The following is a 26330-nucleotide window of genomic DNA, read 5'->3' on the forward strand; positions in this document are numbered from 1 at the left end:
CACGGCAGGCTCTGGCCTCTGGGATTTCCTTCTGTCTGAAAGAGTAGCCTCGGCGTCTGTGGGAAACATCATCTGAGTCCGTCTTCCTCAGAACATGAATCAAGAGCCTCAGTACCCCCGTCTCCACAGTCCTTATCCCTGACATGCTGCCAGCTCAGCAGAAATAGGAAGTTCTCAGAGATATCCGTGTGATGGAATTATGAGTGGGGCTATTTTTCTTCTTATTCACAGGAATAAGTGTCAGGCAGAAGTGAAGTCTAGAGACCCCTATTCGCTTCAGTGGTGGACCTGGTTAGGGGTACCCTGTCTAAAGGCTGCTCAGAGCCCTACAGCCTCTCTCAGCTACAGTGTAGTTGTCTGTTAGGTCTCTTTGTCCTGCCTCAGACCCTCCCTTGTTTCCCAGAGAGCAGAGCTACTCCAAACGGCAGCACTGGGCAAACAGCTCATTCTGAAGTCAGAGGCACAAGATGGGTGCCACTTCCCCGAGGGGAGAGTCACTTCCTTTGTAGTTTCAGGAAGGACCCAGGATTCATAAGAACCCCATCTCTGGGTGTAGGAACCTGGGACCAGATGGGCTGAGCATCCTGCCTGTCTCTGGCCTCACACAGTACCCAGAGGAAGTTAACATGAACCTTAGGTGCAGAAGATTCTCTGGGTCTGAGAACCTGCCTTAAACAGCTTCACAGACCCCTGCCATTACTGCAGATCCTTGCTGACAGCACACTGACAGAGCCTGGGGTAGACAGCCGCCATAGACACCTTCCCACGCCCCGAGAGAACATTTCCATAGCCACCCCTCTGTCACCATCAGCTCTGCTGCTTCTTGTCCGGCACCCACCTCTTTTCCTTTGCAGAAACTGCTCCCGTCTCACCCAAAGGCTTCCTCTTCCTAGACTTTTCCTTCCCTCATTATCCTTCCCTTTCTTTTTTACTGTGCCCCCTCCTTGTGCCTTCTCTTGCTCTTTGTCCTTCTCCCTCTCCACCTGGTTCCCTCTCATTTTCTTCCGTGTTTCCGTCCCTTTCTCACCTTGCAGACTAAGGAAGTAGTCGCAGCTGTCTCCCTTCTTACCAAGATCTGGACATGGCTGCATCCCTACTAAGCAGCAAAGGGAGGGATGGCCTCCATGCAGACCACTCCCTCCCTCCATTCACAGAACTGTGACCACAGCAGGGAAAATGTGACATTCTACTTTCCTGTTTGGTTTCCTAGCAGTCGCTGAGCAAAGCCGGGTGGCTGCAAAGTCCTGAACGCACAGAACCCATGGCCGAGTGCTATTCATGATCAAACAGCAGCCAAGCAGATTTGCCCTGCCTCTCCCATCCACAAAACCATCTTGGTGTTGCACAGTGTCTCAGCCTAGCTCCCACTTCTGCTGACATTGAACGGGTTCAGGTAGTAGGAATGAGTTATAAAGAAACTGTGGCTAAGCTCAGGAAAGAATGTAGGTTTTCGTTTCAATGTAAAAAGGGGAACTAGAGTTAAAATAAGCTGTGACCAGTAGCAGGGCTTCCTGAAGGACAGCTCTGACTTGGCTTCACTGGGTGTGAGCTTTGATTTGCTCCTCGGTAGTCATATGCTATTGGTTATTTTAGTGTGCGTGCATGCGTGTGTGAGTGCATATGTGTGTGTGTGTGTGTGTGTGTGTGCGTGTGTGGTGTGTTTGAGGCAGGGTCTCATGTAGTCTGGGCTGATCTCAAACTCACTATGTAGCTGAGGATGACTTAGAACTTTTGATCGCCTTAGCCCTAGTCCCCAAAGTGCTAAAATTACAGGTATATGCTACTATGCCAGACATTATACAGTAGCATGGAATCGAACTGTGGGCTGCATATGCTAGGCAGGCTCTCTACCAATTGAGCTACATGCCCCGCCACTAGCATTTGTTTTTGTTGTTGTTTTGTTTGTTTTCCTTCTGGTTTTTTTTTTTTTTTTATAAGAAAGGACATCCTTACAGATGGGGAATTCCCTAGACCATCTAGGTCCATGGCTTCCTGCCTCTTGGTTAGCTGGTATTGGTTGATCAAGATGGTCTTAGGTCAAGTGCAAGATTGGAAACAATTATGTCTGGCGATGCCATATCTCTTCCTTGAAAACTGCCTGCCCACTGCCTTGCTGAGGTGGCCATAGCAGGCTATGCTCAGTCCCCATCTGTCAGGGGTGGGCAGGCACCTGCTTCTTAACCTCCAAGTAACACGGAGTTCAGTAGCCTGTGAGTGGTCCAGGCAGAGAAAGCTGTTGGTGTCTGAGCCAATCAGATTCCCATTGGGGGCTGGGCCATGAGAAGGGCACTGCTCTCAGCAGGGGAGGGGCAAACCCACAGAAGAGCTGACTCACTGAGGTAGAACCCAGCCAGGGCCCCAGAGCCTCTGGGCTCAAGCCCTGGGCTTTCCTAGTGTCCTTCTGGCCACCAGGGACAGCAGCTCCTTGCATAAATCAGCCAGAGCGACCCCCTAAACCCACCGAAGCTCTCAGTTAAGGTCTGTGGTCATTTATGAGGTCACAGGAAGCCACCAAAGCAAGAGAGTGAAGACAACGTGGGCACAGACTCCAGACAGATGAAGTTACGGGTTTACAAGCTGTGGGCACAAACCCTCGACAAGAAGCCACAAAGTCACGTCTTTTCCAGTCACACTCAAAGTTTTCGTCACTTTGAAGGAATAGAAGAAACCACAAAGGGGGAGAAAGATCAAAGACACCGACTAACTTTTAACTTAAGAGAGTTGACTCCTACCAGGAAGCCACCTGAGAAGGACCCCAGGCCACCAGGCAAAGTTCACACAGACCTAGGCTTGGATAAAAGAGCAGAGACCACAGAGGCCTACCACTTAACTAAGCCACCTACCCTAGGCCAGCCACGTCCTCAGAAGCTGTGGCATCCACATCTGAGAAAATATTCAGTGACGAACATCAGCTGAAACCTTGAACAGAGCGTTTTCTTAAGTGGACCCAAATCCGTCCTGGTGATTCCACTAAACACTGGGCTGGCACAGGTACTTTCTGACCCCTAGACCAGCCTGAGACCTTCCAGCCGACCCTCCTTCCATCCTGGTGCTCACACACACATGAGAGCGGGGTAGAAGCATGAACTGCCTGGCCGCCATGCCATGCCGCGGGGCAGTTACTCGAGCCCACAGTGGCCCATGCAGGCCTCTCACAGGAAGCTTGGTGTGAACAGATCTGTCCCCTAAGGGCAGCTCTGCCACATCTGGATGGAGCCAGTCCCCTTCCAGCCTCGAACTCTCGGAAGCAAGCAGCTGGTGGAAGTGATCGAAGTGATTTTTTTTTTTTTTAAATTTCATCATTAGTCACCCCGCGAGGCCTTCCTTTAGTCATGGCTGCTCTCTTCCACGTTTCCAGGGGTTTTTTCAGGCACTCATCACCTTTGGTCAAGGCAGCTGCGAGTCTACCTCTTTGGCCTAAGTAATCAATCATGCCCTTCAAGTTTTGGAAGCCACCAATGTCCCTTCCTGTTTCTACTTTCTTTTCAGCTAAACCCTGAAAACATTGTTCCTTGCCACTCTGGTGACATGGGACCTAAATGCTCGTCTACTCTTACTGCACTGCTCAGATGTGAGCCACACGCCGCTGTGGCTCTTCCTGTGGTCCCCGTGAACTTAGTGACACGCAACCCTCCCTCTACCGAGGACCCCGAGACTGTCACCTCCTTTCTGCACACTCCCGTGTTCTCTTAACGAAGCTCAGCAAAAAACAACTTCCCCGCCTTCCACATCACCCAGCTGCTTCCACACACTGTGGTCAGACAAAGCCCTCATGTTTCCCCCACAGCTCCACCGCGGTGGTCTTCTCGGACTGACTGGCACTCTTAATTTTTTTTTCCTTTTAAAGTTCACCTGTGGCTGGTGAGATGACTCAGTGGGTAAAGGCTCTTGCTGCCAAGGCTTAGGATTTGAGTTCAATCCCCAGAACCCGCATGGCAGAAAGAAAGAAGTAGCTCCTGAAAATTGTCCTCTGACCACTACGAGCACATCAGGTAGATAGATAGATAGATAGATAGATAGATAGATAGATAGATAGATAGATAGATAGATAGATAGATAGATAGATAGAGTTTCTTTATAGCTTTGTATATTTTGCCTTTGTATCATGAATTCAGATGCCACGGCTATCAGCTATCAGAATTGGGCAGAAGGGGGCTATGGGAAATTAAAGGCACCGTCTCACGTCATCTTGTTCCCTTGCAAGTTCACCCCCCTCTGCTGCTTCCTGGGCCCCTTACATTTGCTCCTTGGTGGTAGTCAAAGAAAACAGTGGATCGAGACACAGCCCCTGGCTTGGTTCCCTTCACTATCATGTCCCTTTCTCAGCCACGGCCACCAACAGTCCCTGACATGCGTGACTATCATCTTACGACTCGTCATCTGTGAAGAGTCACTGTTATTTACTCAGCCCAAAATGTGTGCTTTGGGGACAAAGCTAAGCTCTGCCAGGTCCTCACACTTAGGCTCCTCGGGCCACCTGCTCTTCCTTCTCTTTTTCACTTTCTCCCAGAGCAGGCACCAGCTGGTTTGGGACTTACCTGAACAGTGAATTTATCATCCTCGTTGGGCAGAATCCTGTAAGTGTAAACACAGTTCCGGAACCTGAAATAGATCAAAGATGACATTAGAAACCATGCAGGAAAACAAAGTTTGCTCGGACCAAGAAGAACAAGGCTGTTTGACACAGCTTGGGGAGTCTGCACAAAGTCTCCAAGGGTCAGCGTTGATGGTGTTCTGAGGCAAAGTTGAACCAATGTCTCACAGTCCTGCATACAACACTGTTTCCCCACTGCCTCAGCACACCAAGAGTGGCCATGGAGGTGCCATTTATGTCACCGCTAGATAGCCACGGGGGTCTGATCTAAATGTGCCCATCATCCAGAGGGGCTTCCTCAAATGCTTAGCTCCCATGTCATCTAAGAGAGTGGAGCAAGAGACGTGTTTGAAGAACTGAAACTCTCAGGGGCTCAGCAAGATGGTGTGGTAACCGGGTGTAGAGTACAGCTGCAGAGGGAACACATTGGCCAAGGTGTGGCTCCCAGTACCTACCTTCCGCTGGGACCTCATTCTCCCTACTGGGCTCCTTCCCTGTGGACTCCTTGCTTTATGGCTTCCTTTTTCCTGAAGTGAGCCCTACCCCTTCAGACACTCAGATTTGCAGAGGGTTGGAGGGCTTTGGCTATTTCTGTAGAGGAAGTGCCCAGTACCTAAGATCTCCTTCTCTTCCTAGAAGCTCTATCTTCTTTGGCTCAAGGATACCAGGCACTTCTGACCTTCCTAGAATCTCTGAAAGCAAGGGCTTGTTTAATCTGAGGACCCTATGGTAAGGGGCCATTGGTGAGCTGTCTCCAGCTGGCTGGTATCTGATAGCATGGTGGCCATGGGAGTCTCTTGGTGGCCAAGGCTGGAAGGCTGGAAGAAGTTTTGGGGAACACCATCACTACTGGCTCTTCCTTAGGTCTGCTACAATAACCTCTCCCCCACCTTCCTCTGTTTGGGGTTTACGTAAACAGTGAAAACTAGGTATCATTATTGCCCCAAGGGGCTAAGCTCTGTCAACAACACAATGCTTCTGAGAGTTAGGGAGGCTGGCGAGAAGTCTCAGTAGATAAGAGCACTTGCTACTCTTCCAGAGGACCCGGGCTCAATTCCCAGCACCCACATGGAGACCAGCAACTAACTGTAATTCAAATTCCAAGGGATCCAGCATTGTTTTCTGGCCTCCGCAGATACTGTATACACACAGTATACACACACACACACACACACACACACACACACACATAGGCAAAACACATACAACTATATCTTACAAAAAGTTACTTAACTCCTTCCACGTGCCAGACTCAGTACCACGATTTCACATGTGTTATTAGTTAACTCAGTTTAAAGTTTTTATATTGAGGGTTGGGTTTTTAGCTCAGTTGGTAGTGCTTGCCTAGCACTTATGAAGCCCTGAGTTCAATTCCCATCATAAAGCAGGCATGATGACACACATCTCTAATGCCAGTGCTCAGGAGGTGGAAACGAAAGGATCAGAAGTTCAAAGACATCCTCAGCTGCACACGGAGTTGGAGGCCAGTCTGAATTACAGGAGACTGTGTCTCCAAAACCAGAAACTAACAAACAAACATATCCAAAAATGATTGTATATTGAAAAAAATGACACACACAAAAAATTATAAAATGAAAAATGTTTCCTCCATCCTATGAGTTTCTTAGACTTATTTGTTAAATATTTTAAAAATATACACACAAGATTATGTATGTATACATATCTTTAAATGTATATAAAATTAAACCGTTTACATTGTATTAAAGTTTGCCTTCTTCATAAAGTATCACGGAGGTATTGTGCTGGTTTGAATGAGAATGTTCCCCATAGGCTCCTATGTTTGAATACTTGGTCCCGAGTTGGTGGAACTGTATGGGAAAGAGTAGGAGGTGTGGCCTTGTTGGAGTAAGTGTGTCATTGGGGTGGACACTGAGGTTTTAAAAGGATCAGGTTATAAGTTCTCAGCTACCTGCCTGTTGCCATGTCTTCTGTCAGGATGATCATAGGCTCCAAACCTGTTGGAATCCTAGTAAACTCTTTCTTTCATAGGTTGCCTTGTACATGGTGTCTCTTTATAGGAACAGGGATGTAACCAAGATGCATGAGCTGAGAGAGAAGCCTTGCTGACAGTCTCAGCATTCTACCACATAGATACCCCATTGTGCCCTTCACCAGGGCCTGGTAGTAATGGTAATTTGAATATTTTGCCTTTATTAAATAACGCTGCAGTGAACAAGCAGCTCTGCTCCTACATCTGTGCACACAATGGATGAACACTTTGTTTTCGTGTCCTCATAAGACGAAGAGAATAGCAATGCCACATCTGCTTGCTGCTGGGAAGACTAACCACATTCATGTACTGAAAGCCTTATGAGCCGTGCCTGGCTCACACTGGACACTCCGAGTGTCAGTGTTTGTTAGTTATCATGTATAAATAAAACTAGACAGAGTCAGCTAGACAAAAAAAACATAGGCATTTTACACACATGCACACTTTTATGTAGCTCAGACCTGCTTCAAACTTGTGATAATCCTCCTGTCTCAGCCTCCCAGGCTCTGGGATTGCAGGTGTGAGCCACTATGTCTTGCTGGCAGTCTGTATTTTGGTAGAGACTACCATCTGCCATCCAGCAAGACTTGTCATTTTTTTTTCTTCCTCCTAACGGATATGAGAGTGTCTATTTCCTCATACCCTGCTGACTGGTTTATCAGATTTCTTAATCTTTGCAAATCTGAGAGAAGAAGAACAATGACAGCTTGCCTTAATTTGCCTCTCCCTGTGAGAAAGGTTCAGCCTGTTCTTGTTCTTCACTGTTTCTGTTTCTTTTTCTTTGAATTCCTTTTGATGTTCTTTGTCTCTCTTTTTCTTTGTGTCATCTTGTGCTTATTTACAGAACTCTGATCTGTGCTGCTACTTTTTTCAATGATGTTTGCTGGTTATCTTTTGTAGCTGGATAATTTTACGTTTTTATAAGCTTTTTTTATGGCGTGACATTCATATATACTTTAAGAAAATCTGGGGCAATGCTTTGGGAGATTTCATGACTTTGTTACTTCATTCCCCATGGGAAAACTTCTCAGGAGAGCTCATCTGGCTTTAGCCCCAACTTTCTGTCCCTGTTCCCCAACCCCCAAACTTGTCTCCACAGCCCAAGTTGATACCACCACTATCTGGCCTGACGTCATCTCAGGTCTCAGAGATCTCTTGGGAACACAGAGAATCCTCACAACACTCCCTTAACCATCCCCCACAGTTCCTAACCTCAACCCTGAGCAGAGCCAGGGGACTGTAGAGCCTGCTCTGCCCTGTTCAGGGCTTATCTCTCAGGAGCCCTGACATTTCCTCCTACAGATAACCAAAGGCTCAGGAGGGTGAAAATGGCTCTCTCTGGCTGAGGACACCTACTTATGGAAGAGCTGCAAGGAGCCGGCAAAACACATGGGCTCACAGACAGACAGAAAAGACAGAGAGGCAAAGAGGGGCTACTCCAAACAGGAAAGCCCCCTTAGTTTAGTTAAGTGTGGGGGGAAAAAAACCTGCCTGGCCTTTTCAAAGATGTTCTAGAAACTGAAACAAAGAAACAGTCTCACGGGACTAAGGCCGAAATCAGAAATGAACACACCAGAACCATCTCAGATGACCCTGCCTGAGAACTGTCCTTACCCAGACATCATCATAGCCATCACCCTTATGAAAACACCAGTCCAAAATTAGATTTCAAAGAGTTCTGGGGCCTCCACAGGGAGGCTAGCCCCCACCCCACCCCCGTTCATCAGCAGCTGCCCTTCTCCTCGGTCTTATGTGGAATATGTGCCACCTACTTATGTGTGCACAGGCCAACTCATGTGCATGACACATATGCCCACATGTGCATTCACATAACACATGCACATATGGATGCACAGCATACTTCTAACACACGTACAAGATATTACAGCCATGTTGAGAACAGGCTGTGTGTGACTCCGTGGTAGAGCACTTGCCTAGCACGTGAGCAGCCCTAAATTGGTTCCTTGACTCCATGGGAGAAAATCAATATGTTGCATGCAACAATCCTGCAGGTAAATTCTTTTTTTTTTTTTTTTTTTTTTTTTTTGGTTTTTCGAGACAGGGTTTCCCTGTAGTTTCTAGAGCCTGTCCTGGAACTAGCTCTTGTAGACCAGGCTGGCCTCGAACTCAGAGATCCGCCTGCCTCTGCCTCCCAAGTGCTGGGATTAAAGGCGTGCGCCACCACTGCCCGGCTCATGCAGGTAAATTCTGTTTGACAAGTGCATCTCCAGATGCTGTGATCATTGCTCGCTGGGGATGACGGCTCTTGACTAGTCTTTGTCAGCTCTTCTCAGTGATTTGGTACCAATGTGGGGTTGCTAACACTAGCCCTCAGCTGTGTGACTCTACCTTGCCACTAGGCCCCATGGGATCCAGATCAGGACAAACCTTCCTTCTGCTACCAAAGGACATCTTCTGTCCTCAAGGGAAGGCGGTCTAAGAGCAGAATTGTCACTTAACTTGCTCCATTGGTGACAAGTGACAGAAGTCTGTCCTGAACTAATCCTGGAGGAGGAGCAGAAGTGGGAAGTTGCCTTTGCTGGGGTAGGAGGTGGGTGAAGAGTCGGGGGACAATCCTGTAATGAATAGCATGAGAAAATCGTGTTTCAGCACGAGAGGAGAGGACAGTCACATGTGAGTAGGAGACTGGTCAAGTCTGATGATACCTAGCCAATGACATTAGCAATGCCTAGAATTACCTTCCACACCGTGAGTCCCACAGAGAGGCAGCGAAATCGAACTTGAAAACCAGACACCAGGGCTAGTCTCACTCCACGACCTGCTCCTGGAAGTGCCTGTAAATCCCACGCTGACTCTTGCTAAGCTTGTGAATCCCACACTGACTCTTGCTAAGCGCCGCTTCTAATTTCTAGAAAACACTTCTTGCTTGTGTTTTCTCTTTTCAAGGTTTAATATCGCACACTTCTGGGCAAGCTGGGATAGAAGACAGGCAAAATGGGAAGTCTGCATTCAGGAAGCCATGTGGAGTTGGGCCTGGTCCTGCACTTGGGAAGCTGAGGCAGGAGGATAGAGAATTCAAAGCTAACAACATGGGCTACATAGTGACCCTGTCCCCATGCCCCAGTAAAAAGAGGAGTCAAGTCATTTTGGCTTACACAGAATAAGAGAGAATGGACATAGCCCCAGAAAGCAAGAGTGTTTAACACCTACTGCCCAAACCTAGAGAACTCCAGAGTCACAGGGCTAAGATAGATTGACAGAGGCCATCTGTGGCCCACATGGGTCCCTCCAGAAGAGAGAAAAGAGGAGGAGGGTCGAGTGGCCAGCAGGTGAGAAGCTGAGAAAAGGCAGGCCCAGCACTGTTCTCAGTCATAGGAACCCAAGTGATCACTCTTGACCTAAAGCTTTAGGAAGCAAAGGCATGGGAGCAAGGCCCCTAGAAGACAGCCTTCTATCTGTCTGTCAAGGGTTTACCCCTTGGCCCAGTACCACCAGGTCTTATTGGTTTGTGAGGGAGTTCTTATCTTCTTCCTTCTTACTTTTTTGTTTATTTGCTTGATAAGATAATTTCTGCAGAAATGAACTTTTGGTTATTAAAGAAGTTGTACACACACACACACACACACACACACACACACACATACTCACAGAGTTGTCAGGAAAAGAATTACTGGGTCTGTGAAATATACCACCACTCAAAAGAGTCCTCCACCCACCCCACTAGGACATAAAGGAGTAATCTCTGTCTTAAGTAAACCCATTGTTTCAAAACAGCATGGTGAGGCCCAGGGAGGTAAATCTGCCTTCCAAGAACCCATACGTCCAAGTTCTACCCTGACCAAAGGCAAAGAAAAGACTTATTTAGCAGGGTATAAGAGATTCTCCTTGAGGGAGACATTTTCTTTTTCGATCCTGCTCCACTATATGACTTTAGAAATACTGACCAATGTCATGAGCAAGCATTTGGAAGGAAAAGACTATAATCCTGATTTGTAGATGGTATGAAGACCTGTTCAGAAGAGTTAGGGCTGGGGAGGAGGCTTGGTGGGCAAGCATGCAGACCAGAGTTCAGATCCCCAGAACCCATGTGAAAGAGCAGGGTGTATCACCGGTGTGACGGTGCACGCCATGAGTCCCAGAGCATGAGAGGTAGGCACATCTCTGTGAATTCTAAACCAGCCAGGGTTACATAGTGAGAAGCTGTATCAAAATTAAATTAAAAGAAAAAAATCCAGGTGTGATCACACACATCTATTAATTCCAGGGCTGGGAGGGGATGGGCGGCAGAGACAGGAGGCTTGCTGGGTCTGGTCAGTCAGCCTAGTCCAAAACAGCAAGCTCTGTGTTCAGTGAGACACTGTCTCCAGGGAACGATGCAGGGAGTGAGAGATCAGGATATCCGATGTCCTCCTCTGGCCTCCGCTCACACACATAGGTGTCTTAGGCAGCGTTTCTATTGTTGTGACAAAACATTACGGCCAAAACTCAAGCTGGGGATGAAAGGGCTTATTTGACTTAAACTTCTACAGTGCTGTTCATCACCAAATGAAGTCAGGACAGGACTCAAGCAGGGAAGAAATCTGGAGGCAGGAGCTAAGGAAGAGGCTGTGGAGGGGTGCTGATTATTAGTTGCTGCCCCTGGCTTGCTCAGCCTGATTTCTTAGAAAACCCAGGACCACCATCCCAGGAATAGCAGCATCCACCATGGGCTGGGTCTTCCCCCATTGATGATTAATTGAGAAAATGCCAGCTCTCATGGAGGCATTTCTCAACTTTCTCCCTGATGACTCTAGCTTGTGTCAAGTTGACACACACAAACCAGCCAGTACAGCAGGCCTACACAAACATGTGCACACACATCTGTGCACACGCGTGGTGTCACACACACACCACAGATGCTAACATTTCTTTAAAAGGCAAAGATAAAAGAAGCAGCTGAAAGATTAATGAGGAAATTGTCAAAGAAAGTGACAGAGCAAACGATGAAAGCATAAAATTCTATGCAGGCAATTTGTTATCGTGAGCCAGTAACAACGGGGAGAATGTAACATTTACAACAGTAATAAAAATATAAAGCCATCAGCAGAAACCCTAACAAGAAATATTCTGGGTCTGTATGAAAAAAAATATTACACCATCAAAGAGATAACATAATAAGACTGAATGCCACTAAAATGTCAAGCTCACAGATTACGTTATAATTCTTGCCATCCCAGTGAAAGTTACAATACAAAGTTTTGTCCAATTTGAAAAATATTATCTGTTTTACCTGGAAAAAAACACTTGAATATAAGATAATATAAGAAAAATCCCAAAACATTTTTGCAAAATGATGCTATTGTCTTTGTAAGAAGAATGGTGTAGGGGGCATACTTGGACAGATAAATGACCAAGAAGGACCTTAGTAAGACAGTAATTAGCAGACAAAGGAATCATGGAGGGGAAAGGATGCATCATTTAATAAGAGCTCGGGGAAAGATGGCTATTTGAGAAAAATAAGCACAATTTTCATCATTTGTCACCCATTAAGTCCAACAATATTTAAGTTTTCAATGTGAATAACAGCCTAGGCCACTGCTATATTTGTTTGTATAGTCAGGATGCTAAACACACAATACACATTATTCAGTGAGCACATGCAATAATTCTACCACATAGACCCTCTTATTCTTGGTTTTCAGATGAGGAGGCTAGGGCCCAGGGTAATTAGATAAATGGATGGAGGTTCCTTTGACGTGGGAAGTCCTTCTGTATACGTGTTGCTTTTATTGGTTAATGAATAAAGAAGCTGTTTTGGCCAATGGCTTAGAAGACTAGAGCTAGGCAGGGAAAACTAAACTGAATGCTGGGAGAAAGAAGGCAGGGTCAGTGAGACGCAATGTAGCCGCCAGAGGGGAAAGATGCAAGTTGTTAGTTGGAACCTTGCCGGGGTAGGCCACGAAATTTGTGGTAAGATATAAAGTAATGGAAATGGGTTAATTCTAGATGTAAGAGCTAGCTAGCAATACACTCAAGCTATTAGCCAAACAGTATTGCAAATAATATAGTTTCTGAGTGATTATTTTGTGGTCTTGGCAGCTGGGAACGAACAAGCAGCCTCCCCCAACATTTCTTCTGTAACCTGAGTTGATTAGCTACAAAGACCCAGTCCTAACCCTCATAAGTAGATTTCTATATGCAGAAGGAGTCTCTGTGTTGGAAATCCAAGGAAGAAGTCAAAAAGGAAAACAAAGAAAAAAAAGAAAGTGATAGATTTTGCAAACATTTATGATCCTTCTGTCAGAGAACATAAAGCTTAAAGACAAACCATCATGAAAATGTATTTGCAAAAATCATGACCCAATAACTCACATAGGCAGATAACGAATAGCTTGCAGGAGCCCCCAGGACCTCATGAATACTAGACAAGCACTTAACTACTGGATTACATCCCCAGCCCCCTCCACTTTCTATTGAGACAGGACCTTGTTATATAGTCCATGGTGACCTGGGATGTATAACGGTCCTTCCTCCCAAGCTGCATACACTTTTAATTGAAGGAAAGAGGCTAAGAGAATAAAGAGGACCATCTGCAAAAGAGGACGGCCAGCAAGCCTCTCAAACCAGATCAGCGATCAAAAGTAAATCAAAATGAGCAAGGATGACCTTGCACCTTAGACTCTAATTTTCTTAAAAATAACCATATTTAGAATAGGATATTGGAAGGAGGTGGGTGTTCTCTCATGCCGCTTGCCAGACGCATAAATTAAGTCAAAATCTCTGTTAAGCAATTTGCCATTTTGTATCCACAGCCTTTGAAGGCTCCAGCTCTGTGATCTAATAGTCCCCTGGGGATTTGCAACCAGTAACGTGTAACAATTCTGCTGGATGAGTGCCGATAATATAAATGTCAGATAATCAAAGAATCATTCCACAAGGCATGAAACATCCTGGAAGAGAAGTCTGTGCTTCCAGCAAGGGTGATGTTTAGGAAGAAATTCTAACTAGGCAGGAAAACCCCAGGTTGCTAACTAGGTTGCTGGAAACCTCAGACCACAAATGAAAGGTGGTGCTCTCTCTCTCTCTCTCTCTCTCTCTCTCTCTCTCTCTCTCTCTCTCTCTCTCTCTCTCTGTGTGTGTGTGTGTGTGTGTGTGTGAGAGAGAGAGAGAGAGAGAGAGAGACAGAGACAGAGAGAGACAGAGAGACGGAGAGAGAGTGACAATAGAGCTTGCATATATATGGAGAGAGAATGAGAATGCATAAACAAATCAGCAAGGCTTATTCTAGTCTCCCAGTGACTGGGTGATGGGTATACTTGTTTTATGCTTTTCACTTTATGCTTAACTTTTTGTGGAGGTTGAGACAGGGTCTCACTAAGGCTGACCTGGAACTCATGGCAACCTTCCTGCCTCAGCTTTTTGAGTGTTTACATGTGTGTTCCTCCACACAGAGCGAATACCACCTCGGTTACTCGAAAGAAGACTTCCCTGTTTATCTCCAGCTCTGTCCACTCCTGCGCTGCTCACTCCAGCTGCAGGGCCAGGTGAGCACTCCCTTTCTGCAGAGGTTCCTTTGGCCAGCCCTGCACGGTATTATTTCAATTGCAAACTAAACCCAAACTGATGGGTTCTGAAGCCTGTTAACAGCATGTCCACTCCCGTGTATGTGTTTAGGGGCGCATGTGTACATACATAAATGTAGGAGTAGAGGCCAGAGGACATCTTGAGTGTCTTCCTCCCTCAGATGCCATCTTTCTTCCTTCCTTCCTTCCTTTCTTTCTTTCTTTCTTTCTTTCTTTCTTTCTTTCTTTCTTTCTTCCTTTCTTTTTTGAGGTAGGGTCTCTCAATGGCCTGAGGCTCATTGATTCAGTTAGGCTGGCTGGTCAGTTAACCCCAGGGATCCTCTCTGCTCTGCCTCCCTAGCACTGGGAATATAGGCATTCATCATCCCGCTCCCGCTTGGCTTTTTTTATGTGAGTTGTGGGGATGGAACTCAGGTTCTTGCTCTTGCAAGACAAGCGCATTGCCAACTGAGCTGTCTCCCTAGCCCAGTAAGATGGTTTTTTTAAGTAATGGAGACAAAAAGAACATGCACGCTACGTTGAGGCAACTTTACAAGATGGGCAAATTTGTAGTTTGTTTTAAAAAATAAAAGAAAAAAGAAATCTGACCCCACATGTTTTTTATGCTCTTTCTCCCCACCTCTTCCACCTCTCTCCCAGAGGGCAAGAACCCACCACAGCTACCAATGCGGGGCTCCCTCTCATAGAATATTCCGAGTCCTGTCTAGCTTTTCCACAGCTGTGGGACTTCAACACTTTGGCACCTCCTTACTAAGATGGAGCTAGAATTAGAAGGTTATAGGGGCCTGCCTCTCTTCTAGACTTCACCTGCATTCTCTGGTCCCCTATCCGTTTTTTCTGCATCCGTGCCCTGGCCCCTCCCTCTCTCAGGCTCCCGGGCGGTCAACCCTGGTGGCGCAGCAGCCACCAGACACTCTTGCGTCAGTGAAGTCCTCTTCCTGCCTCAATCGCTTTGAGCACTTCCTCTGTGGAGGCCCCACATGACAGCTCGTGTCTCCTAGAGGCCTCCAGGAAGTCCCGGAAGTGACAGTGTCACAGCTCTCCCGTCATGGAACTTTCTTCACAGATGGGTCCCCTGCTTCTCTGCTTCTGAGACATCACTGGTTGCTCTCAGCTCATAAAACCAATGGCCAGATGCATTTTTACATATGCAAAGCACCTGGCACGTGTACTCTGGCCTGTCCAGGGCTAGGCCTGGGGATATCCATCTTATTCCCGTCTTTCTAGCTTATCCTCTCGATGATGTAGCCACTCGAATGTGCAAAGACTGTATAGACAGTTCTCCAGATAAGGCATACAGACGGCCCATTAGCAGTAGTAACAGGAGGGATACAACTTACAATCACAGTTAGACGTTGCCTCACAGCCTCTAAGTTGGGGAGAACAGAAAAGACACGCACATTTAGGAAGTAGAGGCAGTAAGATCAGGAGTTCAATTTTGACTATAATAGGGAATATGGAGCTGGCCTAGGCTACATGAGACCACGGCTCACAAACGTGCAAACAAGCAAGGGGATGGGGAGATAGGTGCTAGTAAAGTGTTTCCCTTGAAAGCATAATAACCCTAGTTGGATGCCCAGAATGTACATTAAAAATCAACCAATTAACCATAGCAACAAACTGCATTTAGTGGGTCTCTCCCTGGCCAGCCTAATGTACATGACAAGTTCTGGGGCATTGAGAACCTTTGTCGTTAAAAAAAAAATATTAAAAAGGGGGGGCTGGTGAGATGGCTTAGGGGGTAAGGGTGCTTGCCACCAAGCCTGACTACTTGAGTTCCGTCCCTAGGACCCACCTGGTGGAAGGAGAGGATCAATCCCTGAGACTGTCCTCTGGCTCACACACACACACACACACACACACACACACACACACACACACACACACCAGATAACAAACCAGGGAAAAAACTGGACCCCCTCCACCCCACATGGCTGGCGAGAGGGTGCCACGGCTGAGCACAAGAGTTCAGCAGTTCCTCAAAATGCTAAATACCAAATCACCACATGACCCAGCCCCGCCTCTCAGGGCCATACCCAAGACTACTGCAAACAGAATCCACACAAAGGCTAGTTCACGACTCTTCAAAGAAGCATTGCTCATAGCAATCAAAAGGTAAAACACAGTGCAAAAGCCATTGAGCAGGTGCCCATGGTGTGTCCATACAATGGACTAATAAACTAATAAACTGTCCAAAAGATGAACACCTGCTGCAGTTCAGATGAACTTGAAGCATTATGCCAAGTGAACAAATCTATAGTTCCCCAAACTGGGAATTCACTTGTCAGGTAAGTCCTTAGAGACAGAAAGTAGATTGGCTATTTCCCGAGGTCAGGGGAAGGAGCAGCAGCAAGCAGCTGCTCATAGTATGGTGGAGGGGTCTTTTGGGGACAATGAGAATGCTCAGAAATTAGACAGTGGTGTTGGCTGCACAACGATGTGGCTGTACTAAGGAGCACTGAACCACAAACCAGCCTGCGGACGGGTGACTTCACAGTGTGTGCACTAACCTCAGAAGAAGCACTGTAAGCCAGGGAACTGGCCTGGCCGGCCTCACTTTGGAACTGGGTTCTAGGGATCCTGCTAATATAACAAAGCAACTCTAAGCATATCCTAAGCAAGTCTTGCTCCTCAGGACTATGTGGCCTGGCATGAGCCGGGGAGCAATAGCAGAGTTCTTGTTCCATCTGCAAGGCAGGGAGGCAGGAGCCTTGTGTCCCAGAGAGATGGGGTTGTTGTTAAAGTGTGCTGATGTCCTTGTACAGGTGAGCGTAACCCTACGCGGCGTGCAGAGCTGCAAAGTGTACCTAAGTCAGTGCCTACCCTGTACCTGGGAAGACAGATCCATGGGCATAAACATAGTCCTTCTGTGTCACTTCATGTAAACGCTATAATTAATAGGCCTTGCTGGGTTCAGCCCTCCCTCCTGGTCTTGGACACAGGAGTAATCTTCAAGAGCACCATCCTCAGACAGAGGCTCTTTCTCATGTCAAGAGGATGTCGGGAGCCCCCGGACCTCCAGCTCTGGCTTCTGCCGATGCTGGCATTTCCTCATTTGCCTTCAGGGCCAGATATGGAAAACAGCTCCACATTGCGTTTGCACAAAAGGCGTTAGCAAGCTGTGGGAACCTCATAGAAACTTTAAACGGAGATTGGAGGGAGACTGACCGTGTACCCTCTCACAGCGCAGTCCATGCCCTGACCCCTCTGCTGGGCATTTCCACCCTTAAAAGCCTTTCTCTGCACTCTTCTCTTTCCACCAAAACCAGGTGTGACAGGGTCCTCACCCCACTCTCAAGAGTCCTGAAAACTGTGCCTTTTTTTTTTTTTTTTTTTTTTAATCACCTCTGGCAGGCTTGGGGCCTGCTCTCCCTCCAGGGGCTGGCTAGTCACCGCTTTCTTTCAAATGACTAGAATGCTGCCCCTGAGGGCATTTTTGATGGTAAAAACGCCCCATGCACTTTTTCCCCCTTTCTTTCTGCACTGCCAGGACTAACAAGCCCAGAACTATCTGGTATTCGATCCTCACTCCATCATCAGGCCTGGTCGCACTATGGAAGGCTGCTTGCTGAGGGAATCCCTCACACATCTGGCTGGACCAAAGACAGCCAGCCACATTCTCCCAGCAAGAGAGGAAGCCAGATGGCTCCAGAGTGGTTGAGGGGGAATGCCACTCATGCGGAAGGTAGCTAACTTGATCTAGTTGAATTTGGGTACTGTCTAGGCCTGGCCAGCTCTTTCAGGAAGAGCAGTTGCACACAAATTCTTTCTGTGTAGCTGAAGCAGAAAAGAAGCTACCTGGCTGACCCACAGACCCTGAATTTGCTGACCTACCCTCCAAAGCAGTATCTTCTCTGTAGCATACAGTACCAGGCCCAGTGCTGTCCCTGCTCACGAGCCTCATAGCCTCTTGAATAGCTCCCATCCACCTGGCCAATATCCCACCCAGGGCCCACAGGCCCCCAGGAGCATAGCTGATGCACCATGGGGGAACTGAGTAGAAATGAGCGGCAATGTCGCGGGCCCCACTTAGAAGCGCTCACACTCCCTTTCAAGGAAGGCAGAACAGGACTCTAATCATACCAGCAAGATCCCCCCAAGACAGTGCTCTGGGCCCCCAGTGTAACTCCAGGCTCCCCTAAACCAAGGCTCTCTGAGTGACTGAGAAGAGACAAAAGCCTTCTTGCTTGGCGGTAGAGGATAGGGCTGCTCTTTCTCAAGGCAGTGAGGGTCAGGGTGTGGGGGGAATGCGTGTCCTACGTCACACAGGTGCTGCTGAACTGCACCCTTGTCTTTAAGCATTTACCCTGACTGTGTCTAGTCAACACTCCTAGCCCGAAGGCCCTCCTGACAAGACTGTGCTCTCCCCAGAGTGCCAGGCACACCTAAGCTACAGACATGGGGCCTCTGCTGCTGTCCTCTCAGTCACAAGAAGGGACCTGGATGAAGCTCCAGCTTCAGGGTCACTAAGTTCCTGATGCACAGATGCATGACCCAGAGTCCACACAGAATGGCTGGTGTCCAGGAAGACAGCTCACTTGCCAAATCTATTACTTCTGAGACCAAAAAAAAATTCTACTGCTCTGTACCCCACCTCCACCCTGTACCCCACCTCCACCCTGTACCCCATCTCCTCTTTGCAGCCTCATATCTTCCCTTTACCCTGCCGTTGCCCTGAGACCGTTGCCTTGATCTCCTCTGGCAGGAGCTGGGATTCTGGCCAGGGTAGAAGGTGGGGGCCTGGGAAAGGTGGGGGCAGAGGGATGGGGGATGAGATGAGGGGTGGGGATGAGGTGGACAGGCTCCATTATTCACAGGGAAGTTGGGAGGAAGTAAGGTGTGAAGTTTGTTTTTTAGGAAGCTAAGTCTCTTGGCATTAAAGGGCTGGCTTCTAACAAGTTTGTAAATTTTTGGGGGGCATGAAATATACTTTATTCCATATGCTGCGGTTGTAGAAGTTGTCCAATTAGTTTGAAATCTCCAAATTACCTTGTCTTTCCATGAGCCTAAGGCAGCTGAGGTAGGGGAGAAAGGGAAGAAAAAAAGGTCAGGGACTGTCTGCCTAAAGGACCTGCAAGACTCTGTGGGCTCAGCTCAGCTGTTCCTCCTTTGACTTCAGCCTTCTGGATGCTTAGAGTAAGAGAACCCGTGCCATGACATAGGTCTGTAACCCAAGCACACGGCGGTCTCTCAGCCCATAGCCAACTCCCAACAGAATTGCCCTTGGCCCAAATCCCACTGGGGCAGAAAAGAACTGTAGCTGGGCCAGTGGAGTCAGGCTGAGCCTGTGGGATGGTAAAAAGTACCTTCCTTCCCTCTTTAGGGCCCCTCGCTGGTAGATCCCCAAGGGATGGGGCTTTGGGGAGGTTCTGGCCACCTGCAGCGCTTCTCCTGAGACTCACTGGTGGGTGTACAGGAAGCTTGCTGCTACCTCCAGCACCACAAGAAGGTCAGCCAGCCGTGAGCCTGAGCTGGTTTCTAGTGCCCCCCCCACCTCTAGCTCCGTGAACTCCCTCGTTCCCCTTGCTTCCACCCGAGTCCACTGCCATGCCCAGCTTGTTGGTGGCAGAAAGAGGTGGGCAGCACGAGCTAGTGGTCTCTGGAAGCAAATGGCCTTAGCCTTGGCTGTTATCAGTTCCTAACCTACCCAAGCCTCACACTCATCATCTCTGGTCTAGGTGTTCAGAGGACCTCACTCCTGGTTGCCTTGAAGATGAAACCAGTCTATAACTGCCTAGCACAGCAGATCCCAACATGAGTCAGGCTCAGAACGGCCTGTGCTCAGTCACCCACTTCCCTCCTGCATGAAGATATGAGGGCCTTGGCGGCTCTTGAAAGCTCTCTCTGTCAGCTCAGGGACACTCTGTCAGATGCTACCTGAGCTGTTCAAGTGGGCACACCCTTCCTGACTGTGTTCCTGCCCTGCTCCAACCTGAAGCCGGGACTTGGTTAGACCACAGGGCTGTAGGGGTAAGGGCCTTCCTCAAACACTAGACAGATGGAGTGTTAAAAAGGAACCTTCAGCAAGTGGCTGTTTCCTCTGTTGTTAGGATAATCAACGCATTCAGCAACATCTCCACGCTGGGCTGCTGGGCTGTAGGGGGAACCAATGGGGGCAGAGACCCAGCAGGGTGGGGGTGTGGGGAGGGATGGAGACCTGTTCCAAGAGCAGCGCTGTGACTTCCTCTGTATAAGCTTACCACCTGGAATAAAACTTCTAGGTGAGGAGTCCCTTCCAGAATAAATGCACCCCAGCCTCAGCTCCCCAAATAGAACTAGCTCCAAGACTGTGCCTGGGTGGAGGAAGGGATCCCTCTTGCCACTGCTGCCCTTCACTGGGTCCCTGACTGACACTTAAGTTGACCGAGATGCTTTTCAACACACCCTCCACCAGAGAGACCCGAGTTTCTTCCTGGATCAAAATGAGGACCCGTTCTCCTGCCTCCGGAGCCCAGGGAGACCCCTGGCACAACAGGTTGGGAAGGGCTGCACTGTGGACCAGGCCCAGAGTAACTCAGAGAGCCCTAGCACCGCATAGCCTGTTGGGATACAGGCTCCCAGAACTCCAAAGCCAAGGTTCAAATTGGGCCTCAGAAGCTGCCCACCTCTACCCTCCCCATAGGGAGCCGGTCATGTTCCACCTGTGACATGAAACTAACTCAAGCCATTACAGGGGTTCCTCTTTTGATCCACCCCTCAGGGGTCCCTGGATCTGATGGTTGGGAAGAGAAGAGGGTACTCACAGCACACATAGCGCGTAGGCCCTGGGGATGGACTCGCTGGCACGCACAAGGAAACTGCCGTCCTTGCCGGCCCTGGAAAGCAGCTCCTCTGCTTTGGAGCGGGTGATGTTGCCATGGTTCCATCCAGGGACCATAGCAGGCATGGGTCTCCTGGGCTGGGTCAGCAGCCACTCCCAGGACGGACACACCAGCAGGGCACTTAAGGGTCCTACGCTGAGACCTGCCGCCTGTTGTCTCTCAGAAGTTGCCTCTGCTGCTACTACCAGCTTAACTGACTGACTTCCTGTTTCTGGCGCTCAGCGAGGGAGAGGAAACTAAGCTGCAGAGAACTTCCTCATTATAGAAACCAAGTTGAGGGGGGGCATCATCTACCTTCCCACCCAGCCCAGTCGCTGGCTGCCTGCCCCACCCTCTTACTCGCTGGTTCTCAATATCTCCTGAATGGGCCTCAACTTCCAGAAGCTTCCATTATCAACCAGAGTTCTGCATGGGTGGGGGGGGGGAGATGAGAAGGGCTCTTATTTGGCATCAGGTTTCATGACTGGCTTCTGAAGTGTGGCCTAATATTTGTGAAGGGGCCAAAGGAATGGCTACTGACAAATCTGTGCAGGTATTCACAAGGGCAGTCCTAATACTTTTCCTTTTTGCACCCCCCAATCTACTTGTGATGGTTGGCTTTGATCACTAAATTGATACAACCTAGAATTACCTGGGAAGAGAGAGCCTCGGTGAGGAAATGTTTACATGGGGTCGGCCTGTGGGTGTGTGTGTGGCAGGGGGTTGTCTTAATCAAGTTCATTGATGTCAGAAGATCCAGCCTACTGTGGGCAGCTCTAATCCCTAGGCAGTGAGTGCTGGACTAGACAAGGGTGGAGAAATGGTGCTAACCCAAGCAATCAAGTGGCAAGCACACAGTTATTTCTCTCTGCTCTGGACTGTGGATGGGATAGACTAGCTACGTTAAGTGCTCCATAGTGGCTTCTCCGCAATGGTAGTCTAGAACCTGGAACTGTCGCAAAAGCAACCCCTTTCTTCCCTAAAGGTTCCTTTTTGTCAGGGTGCTTCATCCCAGTAGGAAGAATGGATCTAGAACATACCCAAGGAGCAGAGCTTCTCAAGGCCTGTGCCCATACCAGAGCAAAATGGAGGGATCATAGATTTCCCATCTCTCCTCACTGGAGCCTCACAGGGTTCCAGACACATACCATCCCTGTCCAGGGCCAATCTTGACAGTCACCCTCCTGAGGATTCCAAGTGTCTGGGGACAGCTTTGTGACTGGATTTCACTCACTCCGTGGTCAACCATTTTCCACGGGCAACACTCTGTTCCTGTATCTGGGGCATTGACCCTCTGTACTTCTGCTGGGGGTGGGGATGCTCATGGAGGGACTTACATGTCCCCATGGGGCAAGCTGGCCCCTTCGATGACATTTGTTACTGATTTCTGCATGGCAGCAGTCCAAAAGGTCAGCCAGCCTACTCCCTCTGTGGCTGGACATGGTTACATTTGCTCACCTCTCAAATTTCCCTTTCAGTACCAGCTGAGTTCTACAAGCTAAGGTAACCACTGTCCCTTAGACCCCAGGGCTGGGTGACCTCATTCCTCAGGCCAGGCCCATCGGTGGGAATGTGGAAAGCGTTGGCCTATGGCAGAAATAGTGATCCTTTACTCCTTCACTTGAACCCTGTCTCATAAGATGTGGCAACAGACCTAAGCCAGGCAGCATCCCCCCAACACACACTCCCACGTGCATACCTTTGGAGCTCGGTTGAGTTTCTTGTCGCTCTCAGCTTCCGCTTCCTCTTCTTTAGCCTGCAGAGTGTGATTCTGGAAGGAGCTCCAGTGTGTGGAGTGCCTGGGAGCTGTGCGGATATCATCCCCAACAGGAGCCCTGGGGCCTGCCCGGCACAGCTGGTAAGAAATTTGTGAGCAAGTAGAGAAACTCTCTTGGTCGAAGTTCCCTCCAGCCAAGTCCTGAGCCAAAAGGAGGGGACACGGATCTTACTTCCACATTCTGACTTTGCCCAGCCACCTGGGTGCTGAGGGTGCTAACTCTACAATGGACCCACCATGGAGGCCTCTTGTGTTCACAGAACCTCATCCATCCATCCATCCATCCATCCATCCATCCATCCATCCATCCATCCAGTTCTTAGGAAATCTCTGTCCATCACATGCACTACACAGCTATATGCATCCTTGAACCCTCCTTTTCTTTCTTAAAAACCTCTGCCAGATGTTCCATTCTCCTTATCCCCAGAGCCTCCAGAGTCCATCACAATCTTAGTTCCCCTGTGCCTTGCTCAGCTCAGCTCTTCTGATTCCTCAGCATTGGAGACTGACTCGCTGATGAATAAGTCCCCTCTGCCCCTCTCAGCATCCCTCCTGACTGTCAACGTCACGAGACTAAGAAGCACACCTCTGGGAGTGTCTGCCAGGGCATTTCCAGAGATAATCAGGCCACAAGGACTCTTGCCTAGTAATAGATTGGTCCCTTAATGAATGCATGTTATTGTGTTATTGAGAGAAGGTAAAAGGTGAGACCTAGCTAGAGGAAGTAGGTTACTGGGGGGTGTGCCCTTTAGGGTTCTCTCTTGTCCCGATCCCTCCATGTATCCCTTTTCTGTTTTCTTCATTACCATTTTTTGGGGGGTTATTGGTTTGTTTGTTTGTTTTTGCTGTGGTGGTTGTTGTTGTTTTGAGATTGGGTCTTACTATACAGCCCTTGCTGGCTTGGAGCTTGCTAGGCAGCTCAGGCTGGGCTCAAACTCACAAAGATGCCCCTGTTTCTGTCTCCTGGGATTAAGGTGGAATTAAAGTATGTATTGCCACACCTGGCTACCTCTGACCTCAATAACATTGACTACTACAAGCCTGGGGTGGTGTACACCTTTACTCCCAGCACTTGTGAGGCAGAGGCAGGCGGATCTCTGTGAGTTTGAGCCCAGCCTGGTCTACAAAGCAAGTTCCAGGACAGCCAGGGCTACATAGAGAAACTCTGTCTCAAAAAAACATAAAAAGATTACCTACTACATATGTAACACACACGGTACATTCATGCTTCCCTGCTTTTCAAGGCCCATCCCTTCTTCACTTCCTTCCCTACACACATGCCTGAGGCATGAGCACAGCTTCCTTGTCCTCTCAGCTTTGAGAAAATACCAACATAGGATCAGCGTTGTCCTGGTGGTGGGTAGAGCCTGGGTAGAGGCCTTTTTTTTTTTTGTAGGCTTTTGTCTACATCAATAATTCAATTAAATATGTCAAAAAGTCCACGGAACCCCCTGGATGAAGTGAGGAGCCAAAGGATACTAGGAATAATGGCTAGAAAGGAAAGGAATAACAAACATTCAGAGTCTAGTGTGCACTTCATGCTTCTCTGTTTCACCGCCCCAGACAGGGCCAAGAACCAGTCCTGGTGTCTTATAATGATAAGACCTTGTGTGATACACTGTCCTGGCTGATTCTGCGCTTCCACTGAACACTGAGGGTAAGAAGCTGTTTTATTCACAGTGCCACAGCTCTGCAGAACCTGGAACCACACAGCTTCTGAATTTCCCTAGCACCATGCCTTTCTGCTCGTTAGAGAACATGGCTGGTTTGTTCGCACAGGCCGCCCTGGAATATGGCTTCCAACGACTCCTGCTGACATTGTTTGTTCTTTGCTTTGTTCATGACCACAATGTGCCCTTGCCCAAATGACCTGGACTGTGAAAGAAAATGATAAATTGTTTACTTTTTTACAAGATGGAGGCTTGTTGTGTTCCAAGGTGATGTTGAGTTCTTATCCTCCTGCCTCTGCTTCCCTGGCACGGGGATTTTGTTTTCTTGTTATGTTGAATGTACTGCTCTGAATTTTATAACATGAGTGGAGGACAACATATCACCGGGCCATGTTCTCTTGACATCTCAGGTTATATCTGCCCCACTACTATAGGGTGATCTTTTTCAGAGGTGACTACAGCCCAGTCTCCCATGTGGAAGAGCGGCCCCACTTGCCAGAAGTGTTCACTGCACACCCGGCATGACTTCGCATCAACCCAGGGTGTGTGGCAGGCAATGCAGCAGGGATGGGAGGCAGGAGAGATGCTGATTGGAGGCACTTGTGGGCATTGTGCATTCAAATTCCCAGCTGCTATTGGAGAAGAAAGCTGCCTGAGCCCTGGTTGGGGGCCTCCAGAGGGAAGGAGTGGCTGTCTGGCTCAGATTGGCAGGGACACAGAGATTAAAGGCATCTGACACCCACTGTAGCTGTTTGTTCTTACTCTGCTTTTTGGGGACCCACCACCCAGCTCCTGAATAAATACATGGAAGCTTATTATTTCTTATGAATGCCCGGCCTTAGCTTAGCTTATTCCTAGCCAGTTTTTCTTACCTTAAATTATCCCATCTACCTTTTGCCTCTGGGCTTTTCCCTTTCTCTATTTCTGTATACCTTTTTTCACTTCTTACTCTGTGGCTGGCTGTGTAGCTGGCTGGCCCCTTGTGTCCCTCCTTTCATCTGTTTCTCATTGCTTGATCCCTCCTCCCCAGATTTCTCCTCCTATTTATTCTCTCTGCCTGCCAGCCCCACCTATCCTTTCTCCCTCCTTGGTATTGGCCGCTCAGCTCTTTAGTAGACCAAACAGGTGTTTTAGACAAGCAAAGAATCACAGCTTCACAGAGTTAAACAAATGCAACATAAAAGAATGCAACGCAGCTTTGCATCATTAAACACATGTTCCACGGCATAAACAAATATAACACGTCTTAAAATAATAATCACAACACGCCACCTCTGCCCCACTTGCACTTAGGGTCCCACAGCAATGGCCTGTCCCCCAGGCTGTTTCTGGAAGCCACGTATGACTTGGTATGAAGCTTTATGTTCTTTGGGGCAGTCTGTTAACCTCTCATATGGGGCAGAGGTTTGGATAATATCTGAGGGAGAGAAGTCGCAAGTCCAGCTAGGGTACCCCTGCCAGCTAAGTCCAGTATCTGGGCACTGGAGGAGGCTTGGAAATTTGCTGGGAAGTCAAGTTGGTGACAGCAACAGGGTGGTCTGGCAGGCCTCTACCTTGGGCACTGGGCCATCTCTAGAGCTCTTGAAGGAACAGAAAGAGCTGTGTTGGAAGAGCCAGCTCCCAGCGCTGTGCCAGGCCTCACAAATCCTGTGTCTGAAGGGCAGAGTACAAGAGCAGGCTACACATCTTGGTTGGAAAAAGCTAGAGGAGAGGTACAATGGAGACTATCAACCTACCTGCCCAGGGGTCCTTCCACTGGGATAGAGTGGACTCTGGGGACTGAGAAGGGCCTACTGCTGCTAAGCAATGCATTACTGCATCAATGCGTAGTATGTATGGATTTCATTGTTTTATTCCGCTCTGAGAATTGAACTTTGGGCTTCACACATGCTAGGCAAGCACTACTGTCATTGAGCTACATTCTCACTTGAATATGAATCTACATAGATAGATAG

General features: G+C 48.4%; 1 protein-coding gene across 1 annotated transcript in view; it reads right to left on the reverse strand.

The window, feature by feature from the left end:
* Inpp5d (inositol polyphosphate-5-phosphatase D) overlaps positions 1–21131 on the reverse strand; it is a 112292-nt gene extending 91161 nt beyond the window's left edge. Inside the window, exons 1-2 of the mRNA XM_038339125.1 lie at positions 20872–21131; positions 4539–4602 (exon numbers count right to left, since the gene is read on the reverse strand). Coding sequence (XP_038195053.1) covers positions 4539–4602; positions 20872–21014 — 207 coding nt within the window. The 5' untranslated portion in view covers positions 21015–21131. The remainder of the gene's footprint in view (positions 1–4538; positions 4603–20871) is intronic.
* Between the last annotated feature and the right edge of the window lie 5199 nt (positions 21132–26330).

The sequence above is a fragment of the Arvicola amphibius genome, chromosome 8, assembly GCF_903992535.2.
Source record: "Arvicola amphibius chromosome 8, mArvAmp1.2, whole genome shotgun sequence".
Classification (NCBI taxonomy): Eukaryota; Metazoa; Chordata; class Mammalia; order Rodentia; family Cricetidae; genus Arvicola; species Arvicola amphibius.